Source organism: Elaeis guineensis, chromosome 14, assembly GCF_000442705.2.
Source record: "Elaeis guineensis isolate ETL-2024a chromosome 14, EG11, whole genome shotgun sequence".
Taxonomy (NCBI): domain Eukaryota; kingdom Viridiplantae; phylum Streptophyta; class Magnoliopsida; order Arecales; family Arecaceae; genus Elaeis; species Elaeis guineensis.
In genome coordinates this window covers 65,297,525-65,320,021 of record NC_026006.2, presented here as the reverse complement: position 1 = coordinate 65,320,021, position 22,497 = coordinate 65,297,525, and the positions used below count along the sequence as shown (strand labels likewise).

General features: G+C 38.3%; 1 protein-coding gene across 1 annotated transcript; it reads right to left on the bottom strand.

Moving 5' to 3' along the window:
• Positions 1 to 2,947: 2,947 nt before the first annotated feature.
• On the bottom strand, positions 2,948 to 21,117 carry LOC105057074 (isovaleryl-CoA dehydrogenase, mitochondrial). Its single transcript, XM_010939520.3, has 15 exons — positions 20,869 to 21,117; positions 19,562 to 19,645; positions 19,432 to 19,489; positions 18,416 to 18,540; positions 18,280 to 18,324; positions 17,204 to 17,252; positions 16,970 to 17,079; positions 14,628 to 14,704; positions 14,282 to 14,332; positions 14,125 to 14,189; positions 11,870 to 12,024; positions 11,717 to 11,757; positions 11,571 to 11,625; positions 8,725 to 8,781; positions 2,948 to 3,290 (listed from the first exon to the last, which is right to left on the bottom strand). Exons 1-15 carry the CDS (start codon positions 20,974 to 20,976, stop codon positions 3,144 to 3,146), a joined length of 1,227 nt encoding a protein of 408 aa, XP_010937822.2. The 5' UTR covers positions 20,977 to 21,117; the 3' UTR covers positions 2,948 to 3,143.
• Between the last annotated feature and the right edge of the window lie 1,380 nt (positions 21,118 to 22,497).

Sequence of the window (22,497 nt, the reverse complement as noted above, 5' to 3'; positions counted from 1 at the left end):
CCCTAGTGATTTGACAGCCCCACGGCGATTTGACAGTCCTCGACGATTTGACAATTCTTCTATTTCGGTGCCATTAATGACGGCGCCATGCCGCGCCCTACTATAAAATGGGGAAGACAACAGTGCTGAAGAGGTCCATTCCAAGAACTCCTAGCTCTTACTCTCTCTCACTCCCTCTCTCGCTGAGCTCCTTGATTCTTTTCTACTGTTGCCTAGTTTTCTCTCTGAGTTGACCGTCGGAGGATCTCCGTCAGAGATACCTCCGGTCAGTGCAGACTTTTTTTGCAGGTGCTCGTTTCCGATGATCGGATGAGGAGGAGATTGGCCGCAACAATTGTAAAACTTGTGCGATGGAATGACTCCATTTTCACTCGGCATTCCCATCTCAGTAATCATGATAAACTTGTTAGGCAAAAAGAAGTGAAGCGAGTGGCAACCGTCTGCGTTTCTTGCCCATGAAAGAGAAATTCCATCAAGCTGTAGTTTCTATGATCTCTAACAGAATAAGGACAAGGAAGTGGTATCAGAATACAAGGTTTACATTTAGCATGTGGTAGAAACCTCCATAGACTATAAATAATCTGCAGGAACTTGAAGGCAGGATCACCTCTTATAGCACTGACAAATAAAATTGGACCATCAAATGATATCCATAGTTGATACACATGTTCACATGGGTATTTATTCTATTGATTTGTTTGTGCAACAACTTGTTTAGATTGAAAACTCTCTCAGCAATCTTTTTATGTGATCATAGCACATGTAATAAATGAACAATGGTGTGCAAATGGAAAACAAATCAACCAAAGTCATCCATGTGCTTGATCTTCAAAGGCAACAAGTGATTGAATATTTCGGGTGGTTCGGCGTAACGGTTAACATATAACGGGCATTAAAAGGAAGATGTCTGCTTTTTTTTTTATAAAAAAAAAAAAAGGAAAATCTCATATTAGCTTTCGGATGTATGTTGATCTGTAAGTGATCTCCTCTTGAAAATTTGACTCCACATTTACCTTATGGTATGAGGATTCTATGAGCTCACAAACTTGCGGGCCATTCTTAACCCACCATAGGCCAATCAGACAAAGGATCTAGGATCGACCCTCCAACTAGCCTGGCTAGCTTAAGAATCGAGTGGAAGGATGGCCATAATAACGTAACAGCAATATGATTAAGGCTCAGTAGGGCGGCTGCAACTTAGAAAATGAAGGTCGAGTGCGGACCACCGCCCAATTCCTTCATTTCAGATTCTCTCCAGGGTGTTCGGTTCAATCACGGATTTACGGAGGTACTTCTGTCCCTGATTGGTGAATGGAAAGTGGTGGATGATTGAATTGGACCATCCATTTATCACATGAATAAAGAGGTTTTGAGCTGTAATGTGTCAGGCTTCATGTTGCAAGGCTAGGTGGTTGCATGTTCTCATATGAGCTCATGTCTAGTGTTTATCGGTGAAATAAATGTATTTTTTTCCCCTAATTTTCAAGGTAAAATATGTTGAGAAGCAATATAAGCTTGTCAGACGCGTGTGAGCGATGCACTGGCATTTCTAATAAGATAAACAAAGGAGGAAGGCCTCGGAAAAGCCTCACTTTACCCGAGCAAATGGGGTTGCATTACATCGTGCAGGCTTAAGAAGCAGATATTCCTCGAACTAGACTTATAACATGGGGCGGGCAACTTATGCTAGCATCGGCAAATAAATTTTTGAATAGCCATAATAATCCTTATCATAACCACCACCATCCTGTTTTATTCTAATTATTTGAGGTCTATTTCATTTGCAATTTCTAAAACATTTAGTTTTACCATTGTGCTTGCTCGAATGGTATCACTCCTCGTGGCTTAGCAAAGGAAACAAAGATACTGCCCTGACTGGTGTCGATCTTTGAACAGTGAGGTAAGATCTTATTTGGAATTGCTATTGACATTAGAGCTTTTAAAATTTTTAAAAATAAAAATTTTAGAAAGTAATATTTTTACAAAAAACTATTTGCTGTTTAGTAACCATGTTGATAAAATGCTTTAAGAAAAGCTTCAAAATACATTTTTTTTTAAGTAAACTTTTTCAACTTTCTAACAAAATCAAAATAGTTTTTCCGATATTTTCACCGAATATCACTGTATCATTCAAAAATACTTTCTAAGAGCTAGAAAATACTCTTTCTGACATTCTAAAAACTTAACCAAACAAAACCTAAGTACAAGATTGAAGTAGATCCAAGCAAAAATAGATTCGGCTGCATCCACCTAAATCTCATGCCGATGCAATTCTACCAGGCACAAGGTGGGCCGTCCGGATCTTTAAGTTATGAATCCAGAGCCCGAGCATGGCCCACCCAGCCTACCCAGGCCAGCCCAACCTGATTTGATCACATATAATCCTGTTTTTTTTCAATTTTTATGCTTCAAAAAATCCAGGCCCTGCCTGTCCCGGCTCGACGCTCAGACAGGCTAAAAACCCAGCATGACGTAGCGTAGGTATGGGTGACTGAATGCTTTACCTACAATCTCAAATTTGTGAGAAAGACAAGGGCAACACTCCATAATTTATCCACTAACAGCTTCTTGGTCCAACCCCTCAATGCCAAATCACTGTTGGATGCCTGTTCTCATCTCTTCGGCTAATAAAAGTTTGACAGGCATAAAGCTTTCTGGAATATCATTACACCAAATTTGGATTCGTCATCTTGCAACCGGCTAAAACAAGGATGGATAAAAGAGTTTCAACCTGCAATTAACATCCAGGACAACAACCATCCATCCCAGACTACGGTGGAAGGTGGGAAGCACCACTAGCCAATCTCTCGCCAAAAATTGCTGAGCTCCAGCAGGAGATTCTTGTTCTACTAGCACCAGCCACTGCAACTCAGGTCCTATGCCAAATTGTTGCAAACCAAGTTAATTATTTGCAATTGTACGCCTTGTGCAATAAACCGTCAACACATTTCTAGGAAGTAAAATGTCGATTCAACCCTCTTTATTACTATGTGGAAGAAATAATGTGTTGATACAAGTCCGGCTGGTGGAAAGATCAACTAAATTTGATAAACAGTACCCTGCATTGCATCTCTGTAACTGCTGCTCCAAGCAGTGATTCGACAGAGTATATTAATAATAATCATATGGAAAACATCTTGCTGTTAGTCTTGTTTGAAAAGTTCACGACCAATGATCATTCGTCTGATCTCACTGGTACCAGCACCAATCTCAAATAGTTTTGCATCTCTCAGAAGACGACCTGCCGGGTACTCATTCACATATCCATTGCCACCAAGACACTGAATTGCCTGCAATGTCAAACATGTAAGGTAATTCAAAATCTTCCAATGCAGCGGAAACAATCAGTTACTTGGATAACTTGCACTTAAGAGTAAAGATGAGGAGATTGTCAGTTTAAAAAAAAAGGAGGTCAACAATGACCATATCCATTACTGTCTAACCTTTTTTTAACTATTTGCAGTCCACTTTATGTGTCCTTATTCACCAAGTATAAGGGGTTCACGATAACGGCTATGACTTGAGACAATGGAAACACTAGACCTGGAGAATACTGATGTTATTATTGCAAATGCAACACCAAGACTCAAGGCTGGAAATAAGCCGGGCTGGGCCAGGCCACACCTCTACTTGAGCCCAGTCCAAAATTTTTTTGGGGGCTTTGGGCTGGGCTTAGGCCCGAAAAATGTAGACCTGAGCCCCACCCAACATGATTGGGCCAGCCCAATAGAGTTCTCCTTCAATGCTCCCTGATCTACTCTTTAAAAAATAAAAAAGAAAAACACCCTTGATCCTGACCCATTTCTTCCACTGCAAGTCTACCAGTGCCCCACCACACCCACGACACCCCCCAAGCTCCTCCCTCTTGGATGGAAGGCTTTGCTCGAGCCTATTAGGTCTCCGATGGCGGAGACAACCGCAGTCAATAGAGTGACCTCCAACCCTACAATGGCAGTGTCTACAATCATGGTTGCCATAGCGACTATGATAGGCACAGTACTAAGGCAATCGACTATGACGATAGCTATCAAAAGAGTTCCAATCAATCAGCACCAATGCCAGCAACCGAAGGTTGGAGGCGTACAGGGGAACATATTCAGTGCAACCAGACCTACGTAACCCGCCCCCACTGTGCCAGTCCCATCGCACGACCACTATCCTAGCCCCTCCACTGTCCCGATCCCCTGATCTGCTGCTGATTATATTATCATGCCGAAACAAGAGCATCGTCTAGCCCTACTCGTCGTCGTCGTCATCAACATGAGGGGGGTTGGGCACATGGTGTTTCAGCGACTTGGAGATGAAGCGGAATGGCATGTGGAGGACGGAAGATGGTTGAGAGAAGGGGTTAAGCCCAACAAGGGCAGAGGCAAAAAGCAAAGGATCGGAGGTTTTAATTGAAAAATCAAGAGAAAGGTGAGGAATCGAGGGTCTTACTATCTTAACCCAGTGAACCTATTGGATCAACTCCGGCTTGGTTCAAGCTTGGGCCAAGCTGAATAACTACCGAGCCAGTCTGAAACATATATAGGCTCAAAATTGAAATCCAAACACAACCCAAAACTACTCGAGCCTAGCCCATAGCCCGACTCGTAGTTGGCCTAACCCGAGCCCACTTCCAGCCAAGATTCATGGACTCGGTACCAGAATCGATGCCGGTTGCCGGTCGATACGATACCATACGTACCGTACCATACCGATAATAAAAAAATCAAAAAAAATTTCACCCACCGCACTAAAAAAAAAAGAAAACCAGGCCGAATCTAGCCCAAATCGTACTGAACCGTCCGACATCGAGCGATTCGAGTTGATACTGTAGCGAACTAGTTCGATCCGATTCAACCCATTTTTCGAAAATTCAGTCTGAACCAGACCAACTCCCCCCGATATGGTTTAGTACGGGGTGCACTGGCCGGTTCGAACCAGTAAGGAATCCCATGCTTCTAACCCTACTAAGACTAGATGAAAAGCAAGAATGCAATTTTGGATAATAGGATAAGAGTTGGTAGGAGGCATGAACATGCATATCAAGAAAGACCATGGTGCTGAATGCATGGATTACGAGGCATGAATCTTAAGGATTTAGTTTATGATATGTAGCCAATAGATTTTTTCTGAAAGAGATTAGCACTATGATCAAGATTAGCCGAACCATGCCTATCCAACCGATTTGGGATGTCCTAAACTGGATCAATGGGGTATCGACAAAGTTCAGTCAATCGGCTCGGGAAATAATACCAACCCCCCCAACCCAATTCAAAGCTTCTCCTCTCACCTGGTTTCAAAGCCTTAACTCCCGAAGCCATCCATCTTTGTCAAATCAATAACAATGCTGCATGATGAAGAGTCCACAACCAAGGGAGTCACTCCCCCCCTCTCTCGATCTCTGTTGTCGAATCTGGAGCTTTCGAAGCTCCTTACAACAGCTCGAACCAATCTCTTTTGCCTCTCCCCCTACTCAATCCACGTCACCGATTCCGAAGCTCTCAAAGCTCTCCTATGAAGGCCCAAACCTCTCTTTCTAAGCCACTTCCTCTCTCTCCCTCCTTCCCTCCCTCTCTACCGTTCTCCTTTTTGCCTCTTACCCTCCCTATCCGACTCTCCCAATTTTGGTACGCCCTAGAGCAGCATGATACAGATCCATACCATCCAAATCGAATATAAAGGAATATAAAGTTTTGTCAAAAATAGATAGTTTTTTAAAGAAGGGAAGAACAAACAGCAAGGACTGTGAAATTATCCTTAGGAGGTTAGGAAAAATGTGGGAGATAATATAGAGATAATTAAGCGAAATATGTAGAATTTAAGGGGGGAAGCAACTATGACATTTTTGAAACATTAGCTGGGGTAGAAAACTGTAATTTGAGAGCAACAATTTTTGATATGACATTGAAACAGAAAAAAAGTGCATCCACACATGCAAGGAAACTTATTGGAGTGCACTACTTGAAAAGACAATCAAAAAGAAATGGTCACACTTCAAGATCTTATGAACTGTAGACTATTAAAAAAAATAGAACATGGGAACTTAAAATTATTTAGTATAAGAAAAGGAAAAAAATCAAAAGAATAAGAATTAAATTCTAAATTTTAAAATATGGCAGGTATGTCCTGTGTGACTTCTAGTTGTGGGGCACACTGCATACTCATACACAGAGGGGGCTGGAGAGAGAATGTATCACGTTATCTAACATATGCATAATCCACAACCTTTAAGGAAAGCCAACAAAGAACATATCCAGCCTTGCATACTTTTGTTCTGTAACAGCATTGAATATCAGTCTTGCAGTGCAGAGGTGATGGATGACCTTGCAACATTAGAATTTCCGAAGTGGATTTTATGTCAAGGGTGATGAAGCTAGCTGCTGGGGAAGGCAAGAAGGGCTTGGGTTCAACCTATTATAGACCCTATGTTGATTCAAAATCAGAAAACATGAGATTATTGCCTGTTGATTCTGCCAAACCGCCCAACAAGAGCAAAATGGCCAAGATTTTTGGAGAAGAATCAGATAAGTCTTCTTTTATTTTTATATATTCCAAGTTTAGGCCCACAGATAGGAATAACTCTTGTACTTGAATGCCATCTCATTTGGTGCAACTAAGGAGGAGACAAGCCATGGTGTTTACAATAGAGGAGATTGATGGATGAAGAAAGAATTACAGCACTCTCTCCCCCTCAACCCCCCCCCCCCCCTCCTCTCCTTGTGGCCCACCCAAAGAAAAAAAACAAAATGTGGGCAGATCTGAACACAAATTAATCAGATCAGTTCAGAGGTCTTGCTTTTTGCTACAGATATCCGCCTAAGATCATCAGCTGTTCATTTAATTTAATCTTAAACCTTAGCCCAAAGCTTAGCCACCTTGCCAACCATATGAAAGAATCTTCCCACCACCCAATATCTAAGATTAATCTGCCACACTCCTTGGTCTAATTCTTCCTCTTCCAGGTTTTAAATTCAAATCTGCAGGAATCCTGCTCTCTGGGTGGCTGACCCACCTTTCCAGCTTGGGTTTTTTGGGACCTAATTCCATTTACCCGATAGGCTAATCAATTAGTCCAGCACTACCTTTATATCAGCTTTTGTTATCAGACGAGAATTTCATGTTTCAGCTTTAAAAAGATTGATCTTTAAATCTCCAGCAGGAGACAGCAACAAACACTTGTTTCATTTACTATAAACAATGATATTATCTACTAAGATCACTGGAAACAAGAAACTTATTTCAAACAGGTTTAAACCAAGAAATATAAAGATGTGGTAAACAGCAACCAAGAAGTAGGGAACTGGCTAGAAAAATTTCCAGAAGTAAGAAACAGAACATAACGAGTTAAAACATGGGAAAACATGCAAATAAGGGTTCACCGTACCGGGCCGAACCGTCCAGTACGGGGCGTACCGAGCCGGACGGGTCCCTTACTGGTTCGGTTCGGGCCTTTTTTTCGGAACACAATCCCAAACCGCACCGAACCGTCCGGTTCGGTGCGGTTCGGGCCCATACCGCTCGGAATCGGACATTACAGCTCGGTTCGCCGTCGGTTCGGGGTGAACCGAACCGTATCGCCCAAGAGACCATTTCACATGGGGGAGGGGGGAAGGTGGGGGCCTTTTTACGTGGTTAGGGGGAGGGAGGGGGGAGAGAAATGGGCGTGGCCCACTTCACATGGGGGGAGGGCCTGGTGCTTATTAGGGAGGGAGGGGGGAGAGAAATGGGCGTGGCCCACTTCACATGGGGGGAGGGCCTGGTGCTTATTGCCTTCGGTGTTCTTTGAGAGTTCTCAGAGAACACCCATGGCCGTGGGCAACTTAATCGTTGAGACCTCCAAAAAATTAGAAAAGAAGGCAAAATTTCGTGAAATTGAAGGAGTGATTTGAGAAGAGGCTGATCTTTGGCCGGAGGTAAGATAATCTGTTATTTTGTTAGTAAATATTTTTTTTTGTTTTTGTTGTTAGAAATAGGATAAAAATGAGGTAAATAAAAATAGGAGAAAATCATGCCAAAATCTTATGATTTTGGTATGATTTAATTATATGTGATAGATCTTTGGAAGATCTACACGATAACACCAAAATTGTTAATTTTTGTTAAGATGATATAGTTGAAATATAATGTAAATAAATATATATTTGAAATTTTGGATCAAGAGTCTTTGTACCGCAACCTAACTTCAAATTGAATCCAAATATGTCAATAATATGCAATATAATGTCATATTGAGGTTGTATTTATCAATTATTAACTTCAAAAATCCAAAAAAAAAATTGAAAATCGAAAAAAATATTGTGTACCGGTACGCCTAGACGTATCATGTATTGGTACGGTATGGTACCGGTACCGTACCGGTCCGGCACCAGCACGCCATCCGATACCGGTACAGCGAATCTTGCATGCAACAAAAACATGGAAAACTAGACAATTTTCAGAAGCAAGAAACAGAAAATAGCAAGTTTAAATGGGGAAAAAATACAGGAAAGAGTACAAGCCGCTTAGAAACTAGTCAGCAACGGTTTCCCTATCGTCTCTTTGTAATTTTATAAGCATCAACAAAGTTCCAATGCTAGTTTTGCATGCATTTCCATTCACATGCCAGCATTTTTCCAATTTTAAAAAACAGAGTTGAACTCACTTTCAAGCATTTTCTAAGGACACTCTAAGTTGGGCAGGTTACATGTTCCACAATAACTACAATACAGGAAAGTGAAAGTAAGAGGACTGCAATTTTACCTGAAGAGCGACTTGGGTGGCCTTCTCAGCAGCTAAAAGAATTACTCCTGCACAATCCTATAACAACAAGCATATATCCGCTCAAGATGCATCAAAGCATAGTTACAAAATATTGAAAAAAGAAAATCGGATCGTGGCATAATTCACCATAAAGATAAACAAGTACAGGGAACGAAATAACATGATGACCATTCACATCATACTTTGGGATGCACAACTCATCATACAAGCTGGACCTTACTGTATTATGTTTCCATCCAGCTAAAATAATTTACAATGAATAACAAAAATCCATGAAGAAAATTCAGGTAGTGATTTTACATCCAATTTTAGAATGGCAGGTCTATTGTACAAGATGAACCTTAAAGATTTTCAAACAAACCCAACTTAGATATGTTTAATTGTCAACGAAATTTTCAATTGGTTTCACTAAACTGAAGCATTCATCAGTTTTAACTGATGATGCATTTAAACAGGCAAGAATTATAATTAACCAAATATAAATAAATCTAATTCAGAATTGCAAAAAAAATGTAAATTTTTTTAGTGTTCATCTGCAGGTACAAAGAAAACATGAGCTTTTTTCAGTACTGATTATTCTTTTAACTTATTTGGGCAATTCTATGTTTTTTGACCTCCACCATAAATGACTAAAGTTATCCTGGCTGCAACAAAATGCAAAAACTTCAGGCCATAGTGCAATGTATCTGATTTGTATCCAAAGAATCATTTTATTATAATTGTCGATATAATTATCATCCAACTCATGTCCATTTCCATTTAGAACAAATACAGATACAAGTTCTAGTATACATTTATTAGAATCCATACTTGTATTCATATCTTCTGAATAGAAGACAGATATAGATACAGATACACCAACAGTCTGTATCCAGTTCATCTTAAGCCCTTTGGTTTTATTAAGGAACCTCTAGAAAATTGCACCCATTGTCATGTTGTGTATCGTGCATGTGTCAAAAGCTAATGAAATAACTATAGGGATGACTAGCAAAAAAATCACCTCCTTAGGAAACAACTCAGTGTCTCACCAATCACCATATTCTTGATCGAGTCTAAAGATGACATTTCAACACCAACATGACTAAGATCGGACTAGCTAAGGATAATGGAGTAGCACCACTGAAAGATTTGAAGATGATCCATGCTTTCAAAGAGAACAAGTCATTCATTGACAAGGCATAACCTTAGATTTTACAATGACCAGATTATTAGAAATCTTCACCATAGGAACACGCAAAAGAATCAAAGATATCAAGAACAAACTAACAAAATTGCTAGTATAAGCTCACTCCAGTGTAAAAGCACTACAAGCCTGACAACTCTTTGAAGACAGACCGCTTCAATAATTTAACATTCCCAAAATTTGCCTCTTAAATACCCCAAAAAGGAGGATCTGAGCTACACAACTTGGATTCCCAAACCATAGACCTGCATAAAGAGTTTTGCGTCTTAAAAATATCAATACTACCCAGGATTTAAATAATGGTGCCTGTACCCTTAACAGTTATTGGCTGGCACATGCTGTACCAGCATAGGGCACAGGTGGTACCTTTTGGTTAAAATGAGGGGGAAAAAAGGAAAAAATAAATATACAAAATTTTAAAAAAAGGTGCACTTAGCCATTTTGAATGTATTGGACAGCATGAGAAGGGTGGTTTGGTGAAGTTCAAACACGAACCAGTGCCTTTGGGGTCATGTGCATTTCTCAATCTAGTAACACATATCAGTGGTATTCTCACCTCTTTGATTTTTGCTAGTATCCAACTCCTTCAGACACCTAATCTGTCATAAAGATAACTATTGGTCTAAACAACTCTAGTTAAGCCCAAGTAAGTAATTCCAAGAAAAAGAAGATGAACAGTCATTTTTACTCCCAAAAATAACTTCTATCATTAGGATATTGCCTTGAGTCTTTTTTTTTTTAATATATATATTTTGATAGATGGTAATGGGCTACACAACAATGATAGACCTTCCCCAATACCCCTAACCCCCTGAAACCTAGCAAAGGCAGTGTTCAATTCTGAGTCACTTGGTATACCTACCAAAGACTTCACCAACTTGGTAAGCTGGCACTTCAAATATGATCGAGTTTAGGATCTTGAGTATGCAATATTTTGTCAATATATGACCTTTTTTAAAATTTGATCCTACCATTGGATGTCATGTACTAAATTGAGAATGGGTGGGAAACGAAAAGTAAGTATTGGTATAAGAGATGTCTGGCCTATGTTGATATTGAAACCTTCAAACTCACTACCATTAGCAAAGGTTGGCCAACCATCATCTATCAAATCAATAATCTTAGTAATCAATCTTCAAATCAGCACAATCTCAGATCCTGGTTATTAAACGTATGACAACTCACCTTGGAAGCAATCTAGACCAATAGACTCAAAAAATCCTAATTAGTTAAAAACTTGACAAAATAGAAAATGGCCATCCAATACCATATTCTTGACTTGATAACTACGTTCAAGTGGATTGCTTTAGTGATTATAGCACGATCAACATTTGTACCTAAAAGTATAAATATAATGAGATATGAACCAACAAATTTTAAGTCTTGTCTAAAATATCCGCCTGCAAATGATTTCAAGATATTTTTTTAATATTAAACTGACAGTTAATATGCCCCAGTCATGAATGGAATAACAATGCAATTCACGTAGTAATAACAAAAACATGCAAACATGTGCGTCTGAAACATGCATCCAAAACAAATGGATATAGAATTCGAATGAAAATTTAATATATAAAATATGTGGAACAATATAACAGCATGGTGCACAACATAAACCAAGATTCATGTGTGGGGGGAATACCTTCCGGTCAATTTTTCCATTATCACAGTCCCTAGCAACAGAATACACAAATGCTCTTGGAAAAACAAAGGAAAAAAAAGGGGTCAGCTGTTGTCAAATGAAATTGTAGGCAAAATTCAAAGCACGGTCTTATGAGTTCTCCTAACCTTGATGACTGTAAGGATGTATACATGTCAGCCAACTTTCCCTGAAATTTGGTGACAATTCATAATGTAAGACAAGAATTTTTAGAATGCATCTTTATTATATACATATTTAGGAAGGGTGAGAGATCAGCATATTTCAGTGTATATGCAAACCTGTATAAACTGAAATTCCCCAATCGGATGGCCAAACTGCTCTCGCTGGCGAACATAAGGAATAACTGCATCAAGGCATGCCTGCATAAGACCAAGGGGACCAGCAGCTAAAACAAGCCTTTCCAAATCTAGCCCAGACATCATGACATAGACTCCTGTTATAGAATAAGAAAATAAATAAACACAGTGCAGTTTCGTTTCAACTTCCAAGATTGTTAAGAAATGTATGCACCTTATCAAATATTAAGACATATTATTCTTTTAAATATTACAGAATTTGCACGCTTTCTAAAAAGAAGAAAAGAAGATGAAATTTTATAATAAATGAGAACGAAGATTTCTTACAAGAGAAGTTTTTGAGAGGTAAATGAGCAGAGATTCTCATTTGCAGAAAATCAGAAAAATATATAATTAACTCGAGGAGGGGAATGCAAAAGAAAAAACTCTAAACATTTTCTATCTCAAACAAACACGTCTTATGAAATATATAGTTTGATAAATACTTGAACACATCCACCAATTGGCACTAATTAATTTCCAAATGAGGAGGAAATCATCATCAGCCAACCCTTTTTCCTTCAATTGCAGTAAGCCAGTAAGGTGTAGAGCTCCACTTGAGTTTATCAAACCATGAGAAATTGGTGGCAAGAGAGATGCTTGCCAAGGCACTTGAGCTCGATTTTAGTTCATAGCCAAGGCAAACCTAGGCAAGAGAGGTGCTTGCCATAAAGCCACAAGGTTAGCAGGTGGGACGAACCCCCGCAAGCTGCTGGGAAATATCAACTATCACAAGGCCAGCAACCAAACATTGAGTCCATAAGCATAACTTCTATCAAGAACTTTATCCAATCAAGGAGAAATAATTCCCTCAACCCGTTCAATTCCAATCTCTCAAGAAAGTTTTAGAAAAAGGTGGAAAAATTAGCGAAAGTATGGTTTCGATCGCTTTTCTTTCATTGATGATTCATAAATTGAGATATATGGCCTCTATTTATAATAGTGAGATCTACCCTTGCACAATTCAGGTCAGATTCCTCTGCTAGTTCAAATAAGATTATCTTTCTCAAAACAAACATGACTAATAGAAATAAACACAAAAAAGCTAAAATCCTATAGGAGGTAGATCTCGACTCTTGTATCAACTTTGTCTTTTGTCGCTCTGCCTAATTCTTCTAATTCGAGATATGTCTAGTTAAAGTTTTTCCCATGAAGAAAGTTTTCAATTTAACCGGCCATTTAGGGGCTCAAACAATGAAATTTGAGCTTAATCGCTAGATGTGCCGCATCCTTTACAGAGTGGCACCATGTCATAGATCTCAAAAAGTTATTTGATTTTTTTTTTTTTAATCGAGTGTCATATAGCCAAGTTATGACCTTTGGAAGTTTGGCATGCACGAAATGCCATACCGCCCCGTACCGCCCGTATCGTACCGTACCGGTCTCGTATCGGTACGTCATACCGAAGTGTACCGACATCACCGTACCGTACCAAACCGCATACCGACATTAAACAGAATTTCATCGGTAGGGGTCCGGTACCGGTACGGCGAACCTTGTTGGCATGCAATTCAACTTCCCAATATGGCGAATCTCACTCTAGGACCTTGTCCAGCCCCATCCATAGTAACCCATATATGCATACATACATATATACAGAGGTTATATAGCTAAATTATGATCTTTGGAAGTTTGGCATGCAATTCAGCTTCCTAATACGGCGAATCTCACTCTAAGACCTTGTCCAACCCCGCCCATAGTAATTCAGCTTCCTAATATGGCAAATCTCATTCTAAGACCTTGTCCAACCCCGCCCATAGTAATTCAGCTTCCTAATATGGCGAATCTCACTCTAAGACCTTGTCCAACCCCGCCCATAGTAACCAAACTACCTATATATATATATATATATATATATATATATATATATATAGTATGTATGAATCAATTATATTTTTGTTGAATTTTAATAGTTTTTCGAGAAAGCCATGTTGATAAGTAAAAAAATTTTGACTTTCTGATTGAAGACCACAAATTCCTAGTGTGTTGGCCATAATGAAAAAGAATGATGCATAAGGTTCCAAAGAAAAACATGCCTACTCTTTTAGCAGCAAATTTCTGAAGTTAAAGCCTCAATAAAGAGAAACAAGTATGACCAGACAAATAAACTTTTCTCCACTTTCTCAAAAAATAAATTTCCCTTGGCAAAAATTCTTTGTGTCCTCAGTAAACTTTTAAGAATGTTACGGAGTGGATACCTTTCCCCACTGCACCAAGTATATTTTCTTCAGGAACAAAGCAATTCTCAAATACAAGCTCACATCTGAAACAATATTCCTTTAGTTCATTATAAAAAGCTTGTTTCCAATGGTTAAACTTTTGATAGAACATCCTGGATAAGCAAGAACAACATACGTATCACTTCCTCTCATGCCAAGCTTGTCCAATTTCTGAGCGGTACTGAAACTGCAAGAAGTAATAACAACCATAACTACAGAGACCTTCAAAGAATTGCAGCATGGTTAAAATTGAAGATGATAACACACTATACTTGAATTTTGATTCTCACTCTCAAAAAGTACAAAATTCTTCTATGATTTAAAATATGGTAAAAGATTCTCCATAACCCATGCATAGCAAATAACTCTGATAAATAAGTAACATACTGCAATCTGAAGTTTGCATGGAAATATTGAAAAGAATTTTGCAAAAGCCTAGATTGACATGTATAAGTAGAATAGAAGTGAATAAATATATATACCCGGGCATCCCTTTCTCAATTATAAATGCAGTAATTCCTTTTGATCCAGCACTGACATCTGTTTTTGCATAAACTACCTGTTGCAAAATCACGCATCAGTGACAAGCTAAAAATGGTCAGGGAATCATGCTGTATTGAATCCAGAGAAGTAAAGAAGAATTTTAAGGGAAAAAATAGATTGTCTGTGCCTTGCTCTACCTCAGAATGACCATGAAATGGTAAATTTTCTTGCAGGAGAAGACCATGGGAAACCAAGACTTGCTCAGACCCACACAGCAATCATAAATTATAACCCAAAATATTGTTATCCATTAAGGTAGCGAATTACTAGGGAAGGCTCTCCCACCCAGCTCCTTCAGTAAATTCACCAGCAAATTCATAGGCTGTCCACTAGATGCAACTAACTGTAATGCCATCTCTTCAACACCTAAGAGAAGATAAGAAGCAAGTACCCATAGCCCCCCCTTCTTCTAGTCCAAAGTAACAGTATTTCTCAGCATCTAAAAACATTCATGAGAATCTTCACAGAATTATTGAGTTTTGAGCTTTTCCTCCATTTAGGTCAACCTAATTTGGCCCAAAAGCATAAAATTTAATCACACTTTCAGCATCACTAACCTATATACGAATACCCATGGGTCCAGATTCCAGGATACCAACTAACATGGTTTAATTTCAAAATCACAAAAGGTAGTGAAACCCAACAGGTTTACTAGTTTTACATCTTATGTGAAGGGTAGATGACCATTTAGCAAATGATGGTAAATAAGAGCCCTAACAATGAAACAAATCTTTGTTTGAGAAAATAAAAGTTCACAGAGCCAATAGGCCCAATATAATGGTTTGAAACCTTGCATCCTATAAAAGAAAACTAATCTTAATTGGCCCTGCTAGGACAAATCAAGATCCTGATGGTTATTTCCCCCCTCTTCCAGAAAGATACCGGTCTCACTGTTTTAATTGACATAACACATGGAAAACAGCATATGTGAAGTTCTAAATCCACACCTTTTAAAAGCAGCATATCAATGTCCACTGTCCTTGCCCTTTTAAATGAATTAGATGATTGCCTAGATCTACATTCTATATTCCATACATCACAAGAATTGTAGGGTAAATACTTATATCAAATGCAACGTCAAAGATACACTCATGAAGTTCATCATAACCAATGCCAATCAACAAAGAAAGCAACTCTGCTTGGAACCTGACCACTCCGCGCTCAACCAATGGTGCTTTTCAAGTATTAGCCTCTCAAGAATTTTGAAGTCATTATATAAGAAGATTTAAGAAGGCTCCCTCTATGCAGATCATTCTAGGTGGGTGCAAAAAAATTTCTCAAAGCAGATAAAGATGACTTTTTTCCTTTTTTTTTTTTTTTGCCTTTGTTTTATGTTTTGGAGAAAGGTTAGGCAAAGCCCGACCATGTACATTAAAAACAAAGGTTGTCCTCTTCATTTGCAAACTCTGAAAGTCCTCAAGAAAGTGGAAATATCCGTACCCTTGTATTCACCATCATTATGAGAATACAAGTATTTAGCCATATCCTGTATAATAACTCTTGCCCTACTTCCTCCCAAGAGTTCAAACTCCTTGGGGATGCAACCTTACATGCCATAGTCTTCCAGTCCCTACATTTATCCTTCAACATCACAAATGGACAATATTGTGATGGGTAATCTTGCCGCACATGATTGAAAGGGATGGATCTATATATTATGGAATCCACAATACTGTATATCATTTGTAGCATGCAGAATGCTAGTTAATAGAGTAACCTTAAAATTTAGATGCATGCATCCACGTATGAATTTTCACAATTGTTTGGTATTGGTGAAAAATTGAAAGACACCTAGGTGAATAGAGACCACCAAACAGAGAAAGAGTATTTCATCATCTATAAGGACTAGATGGAACTTAATTTCAGGAATATAGTTTATTTCTTCCACCTCTTTCAATGGGAATTCCCCAAAAGGGAAAACCCTAATGCAAATACCATGTTACTTCTAAAATTTTATGGATATCAAGGGAGAAGCACCTCAATGTGTTCTTAGTGGATTGCCATTCATTATTGTTCAGGTACATGAGCATGTCTGCAGTTCACATGTCAAACATTAACTACGGATAGGAACTTGTCTTTACCCATGGAAAAAAAAAATGTTGACTAATATTTTGTTTTGATAAGGTTGGTTTCAACCATTATCACACCAAAGTTCTTTACATAATGCAAAAATAACTGCAATGGCATATAACTTAGAACCAAAAAAAACAAGATCACAGAGAATATTGATGATCCAGATAGATTCAAGTGTAGAAAAAAAATATAATTAACAAGAGGATACCAAAGTTTGAGCAACTGGCCCATTTGTACACCACATCTTATTCCCGTTCATGACATAGCCACCGTCAACTCGATCAGCTTTGCATTTCATACTGACAACATCAGAACCAGCTGAAGCATTGGACAGACATAATAAGAAATGTACATAACATGAGAAGATATCATGAGAAATTTTCACTGGTCTCAAGGACCGAACAGAAATGAAAAATTGAAGCACCAATTCAATTTTATTTACCATTGGGTTCACTCATAGCCAATGCCCCTACATGCTCCCCACTGATAAGCTTCATATGAAAGCCAAAAACATAATTAGCACATGGAGAATGGGAAAGAAAAGACCTCGAAGGTGCATGAGTAATAGGGTAAATGCAATTGAATATCATTCATCACATGATTAGTGAAAATATATCAACAACTGTTTTCTTTTCAGTATCATGTTAAGCAAAAACCAGCAAAAGAACCACTACAGAATCAGATCAAAGAATACAACAATAGACAACTACAGCATACATGTAGATACATTTTCATAAAAAAACTCTTAGAAGAAATTCTTGATGATGTACATATTTAAATTGTTTCATGCAAGTAAAATCGAATGTTAGAGTGATACATGCATTAGTACCAATAATTTATGATCAAAAACTATACACACACACACACACACATATATATATATATTGGGATGAGGGTGCAATGATGCAATTGCAAACAGAAACTGTATACTGGGCATGACAAATTCAGTTTCTATTTCCAAGTCTAAGCTGATAAGCTAGTCTATTTTACATTGAAGTTCGGGTTGAATTTATAGAAGCTTATGTTCACTTTCAACTTTTATGAGACCTCATCTTGCTTCTTAAAGGTCACACCACCATAAGTTCATAACTTATCTCATGAATTGATTTATAGATGGAATAATCACCCAGAAAGAAAAATTCTGAAGCACCAAGTGGAAAACAACCAGCATGAAGAACCAAACTGTGAACCTATGAAAGAAAACCAATACATCTAGCCCAATAAGTTTCTGACAATCATCACATAGAAAGGATAAACTAAGTCAAACCTCCTGAAAGACAGAAAAAAAGGCAAAACCAGGAAAGAGAGAGAGCATTATCAAATAACTAAGTAACTGGTAGTAGCTTTGCTTGCAAAACTTGTTGCAATTAGAGAAAATATGATAATGTGACAACCGACAAACATAGTTCTAATCTTAGTGATCTCCATTTAAATACAATGTTTTGCCCAAATGTTAAGGAAAAAACCCCAGGTTACCCTGGAGAAGAATACTAACTACAAGAGGGGCTGAAGGAAAACCTTAGGCAAATACTTCTGCTTTTGTGCAGAGCTCCCATGTCGCACCTACAAAAAGGTTATGATATTCATTTAACATCTTTGTTTTAGATATTTGGCACACAATAGTACAATTTACAGTCACAGCATGCCCATGTACCAATTGATTAATGCAAAGGTTTGAATGAGCACCATAAGAAAGGCCAACAGATCCAGAAGCACGACTTATTTCCTCCATTGCTATACAGTGGTATAAGTAACCAATACCAAGTCCTCCATATTCCTCTACAATGAAATAATCAGTTATGCACACCAGAAAAAATAGACCAATTTTTGTTGCCAAAATATAAAATAAAACAGCATGTGCTTGATGAAATCATGAAATGTCTCACTATTGCAAAGAATCACCATCACTATAGAAACTGGCAAGAAAGATGTTATCAAAAGTTAAGAAGCATAAACAGTTGTGTTTGGGGATAAGATAATGTATGAAGAGAAATGAGGTTATACTTTCTTGGAAAGGAAAAGTAAGGTATAAATCTGTTGATCCTTTAAAAGGACAGCATTCGTGTTGACACAAAAAAGAAAGAAAGAAAGAAAGCATGAGTAAGTACTAATTATTCTGTGTGCCATCATCCATATAATGGCCTGAACCTTAAGGGATCTAAAATAACACCTGCTACATTAACACAAGTGCTTCACCCAAAATCCATAGGACTTCACCCTATGATAGCTTGAACCTTAAGGGATCTAACATAAGTAATAGGCTCCCCAGTCTACTTCAAGCTGCAAAAAAAGACTTCACACAAAAACCATTTGCTTGTGTTTTAGCCAAAACCTAGTCTATTAATCCAGTTAAAAGCTAAGCGTAGCATAGTCAACAAGAGTCAACCTTATCATCATTTGTTTTAATTCTTTATTTTAACCTAATAGTCAAATTTTTCAGCATTCCAAATTTGTTTCTTGAATAAATAAAATGTGGTTCTCATTTATAGCTATTAGTGTGTTCAACATGTGATTATGAGAAATACAAACTTGCTATTATCAGATACCCATCTTTTCTAATTAAATGAGGATTATTTAAACAGGAAAAATAATCACTTACAATCTGATAAATCAATATGAAATCCCATACACATACAAAAGCAATTATCCTACTTATCCTTACTGTTTTACCTGGTGCAGTAATGCCATGGAGATTGAAATCTCCCATGAGTTTCCACAAGTTAACATCCTAGAACATAACATCGGTTAGATGCCATAATATAGGCTTTCAATGAATCAAATAGCTGATAAACCTTGCAACCTTTGGAAAGCTGTTTGTAGCATCAATGGTTGCGGCATGTGGAGCAATGGTTTCTTGCGCAAATTGATAAACACTCTCCTTAAACTGTGAAAATCATAATAAAAAGATGTCAAAGGATGGTCATGCGCCAAATAAACAGAAGAAACTTTTCAAATTTGCTGACAGACCTTGCTACAGCAAAGCAAGGATCTACTATAGCCATAATCACATAAACAGATACTTCCATTTTATTAAAGCAGGTTAGCGCTTACACTGTGCCAGATTATCTATGTAAAAAGAAAGTTGTGAAAAGAAAAATTATGAATTTACACTGAGAAATATAAGTACTTTTTTTTGCATGTTGCCAAAATAATGTACAAAAATATAACACTGATACCAAATAAGATTGTTGTTTGCTAAGGTTTAATAAGCAAGCATTACTGTTCTAGGTTTCCCAACAGAAATCTGCATCATTCTTGAAGCTGCAAGTCTTCAATTTTCAGATTGATATAGCATTACATTCAAATATAGGGTTTCTGAACCGGCATCTATCAAAAATTTATGAAACATATTTCAGAAATTAATATTAATATCAAGTTTCCATGTTTTTCAGCAAGAGATGCCTCTTTCTTTCTTTTTAAAGACAGTGCATTACAAGAAATCTTTATCCACATCTGCTTTTGAAAAAATTGCAACGACAATATTAAAAGCTGGACAACGATGTGTCACTTATATTTCATCCTGAATCTTAAAATCAACACCAAAGACTAGTTTCTGTATTCCAGCACTAGAGTAGTCAAGTTATGTGATCAAACCACAGGATACAAGTCGGTTAATCTGTCTGCAAATAAGACGACATTTATTAACTCCCGGCTCAATATATTCATCAAGAGTATACAAAACCACTTCTATCCTTAATTCCCTCCCTCGCCAAGAATAAAAGCCAATGATCATACTAACCATATTCCCAGAAGCTAGAACACTTAAAATTCGAGGACCAAGTAGTAAGTAAACGGCGATATAACACACGAATATTAACAAGAATTGCACTGATCTCCCCCAGATCAAGAACCAACCACCTAACTCTTAATCGATTGATGAGAACCTACTGCTACTTTCCTTAATACCCTAAAAAAATACTCGAATTAAATGGCATTAAAAAGGAAAATACAAGAAAAATAAAGAATACCATCTAATCAAGAATGCACCGCTTAATTCGTAATCTGTTCACGAAAGCCTACTCCTAGATTTCCTTAAGACCCCAAAATCATTTAGATAAATGGCATCAAAAAGAGGAGAAGAAACCAATAATTAGTAAAGAAGATGACCTGTTTCTGGGTATCATCGAAGAGGAGGGAGGTCGAGAACGAAGCTCTTTGCCGGCTCCGATTCTGGAGAAAAGCTGCGACGCGTCTCACAGCGGAAAACCTCTGCATATCTGAACGAATAGAGTACCCGAGAGAAGCGGAGAGCTTTGGGAATTATTTCGTCGCTGATTTCTTTTTCTTTTGCTGAGATCTCGTCGCCACTTCGAAGGAGCATACAAAAGGAGTTGCCGAAACTTAGCGGATAACAACGAAGTGACATCGAACGGGTGCCAGCTAACGCAGGACAAGGTTTTTATTTTATTTTATTTTATAAGAAGAGCAAGGTTATTTTGAGGAGATCTACCTCGCGAGGGCCAGCTAACGCAGGTACCGTACATGCCCCGCCATTTTGGAGATCCAACGGTTATATCTCCGCTTGGGCGTGGATATTACGCTGTGCATTCCGGCGAACGCAGGCGCCAGCGTGGTTAATTCACTATTAATTCATCCGTTTTTTTTTGAGTTCTGAGAGATCGGGAAGACGTGCAGGACTTAGAATCGGAGCTGTGGAAGCTATTCTCCGTGTCCACTAATCAATCGGGCGTTTTGTGCCGTTGGATTAGGATTCCACGGCCAGGGTGTTCCCGACCCATGTTTCCAATGGGTGGGCAGCCGCCATAGAAAGTGGGAGGTGTGATGCTCGGCGGTTTCCCATCCGGAAAGGTAGAGATTTTTGTTATATAAAAAAAGGTTGGATATTTTGTTTTCCAACTGATAAGATAGTTGATAAGATCAAGCTACTGTTTTTAGACCCATTTGGATATTTCTGAAGATATCATGCAGGAATCGGCCAGTTGGCCTGCTCAACCTGTGTCACTTAAGAGCCCGCTGAAATTCGAACTTAAATTCCAGCATGTGAACACGTTGGTTTGCGAGGAAAAAAAAAAAAATGTGTCGCATTTGTCCATGCAGAGACAAGAACATGCGCCGGAAACGTGGAGCCCGATATCACTGTCTATGTATGAGTTCTGGTGACGAGATAAATATGTTCCGATCTAGGCTGCGATCCGCAAAAAATTTAACTGTTATTAATTAAATGTGATCGATGAGATTTGCTGCTGCCTATCATTGATCGGTGATATGGACTACTTCCATGAATCTACAAGACAACAAACAAGTTAGAGCTCATCGGATTGATTTTAATCGATGTTGGGACAAATCAATCGATCTCCGATTCTAACTCTACATCGACCGCATGAATACATTACACAGACGCACAATCGATTGATCGATCAATAGTCGACTACTATCAACCATCAGCTAACAATTTGATTAACTTCCGATCGAAGACCATCGATATATCAGAGTTATCAGCCGATGTACATTCGAATCTTCTATTGACTTATCAGTATTACCGACATACAATCGGTCTATCTGCTCAACATACCCTAATCATTATGAATGGTTATCGACTACGTGTTACGGTCATTAATGGGAATAAACAGCTCACTAACTCCACGATTATGGTCCGATAATTTAGTGCCATAAAAAATGGGACCACGAGCTCGACGATTACATCAGAATTATCTATAAAAAAAGGATAAATGAGCAGCACGGGTAAGATAATTCTGGATCAAGATCCTGCCACTT

What these genes read in the sequence shown, in the direction of transcription:
- LOC105057074 (XM_010939520.3), bottom strand. Translation starts at nt 20,976, where the DNA reads ATGCAGAGGTTTTCCGCTGTGAGACGCGTCGCAGCTTTTCTCCAGAAT. An exon ending in ATTGAGAAAGGGATGCCCGG is followed by an intron (nt 14,333 to 14,627) that starts GTATATATATTT and finishes TACTTCTTGCAG; the next exon opens with TTTCAGTACCGCTCAGAAAT. An exon ending in ATGGAAAAATTGACCGGAAG is followed by an intron (nt 8,782 to 11,570) that starts GTATTCCCCCCA and finishes TTGTTGTTATAG; the next exon opens with GATTGTGCAGGAGTAATTCT.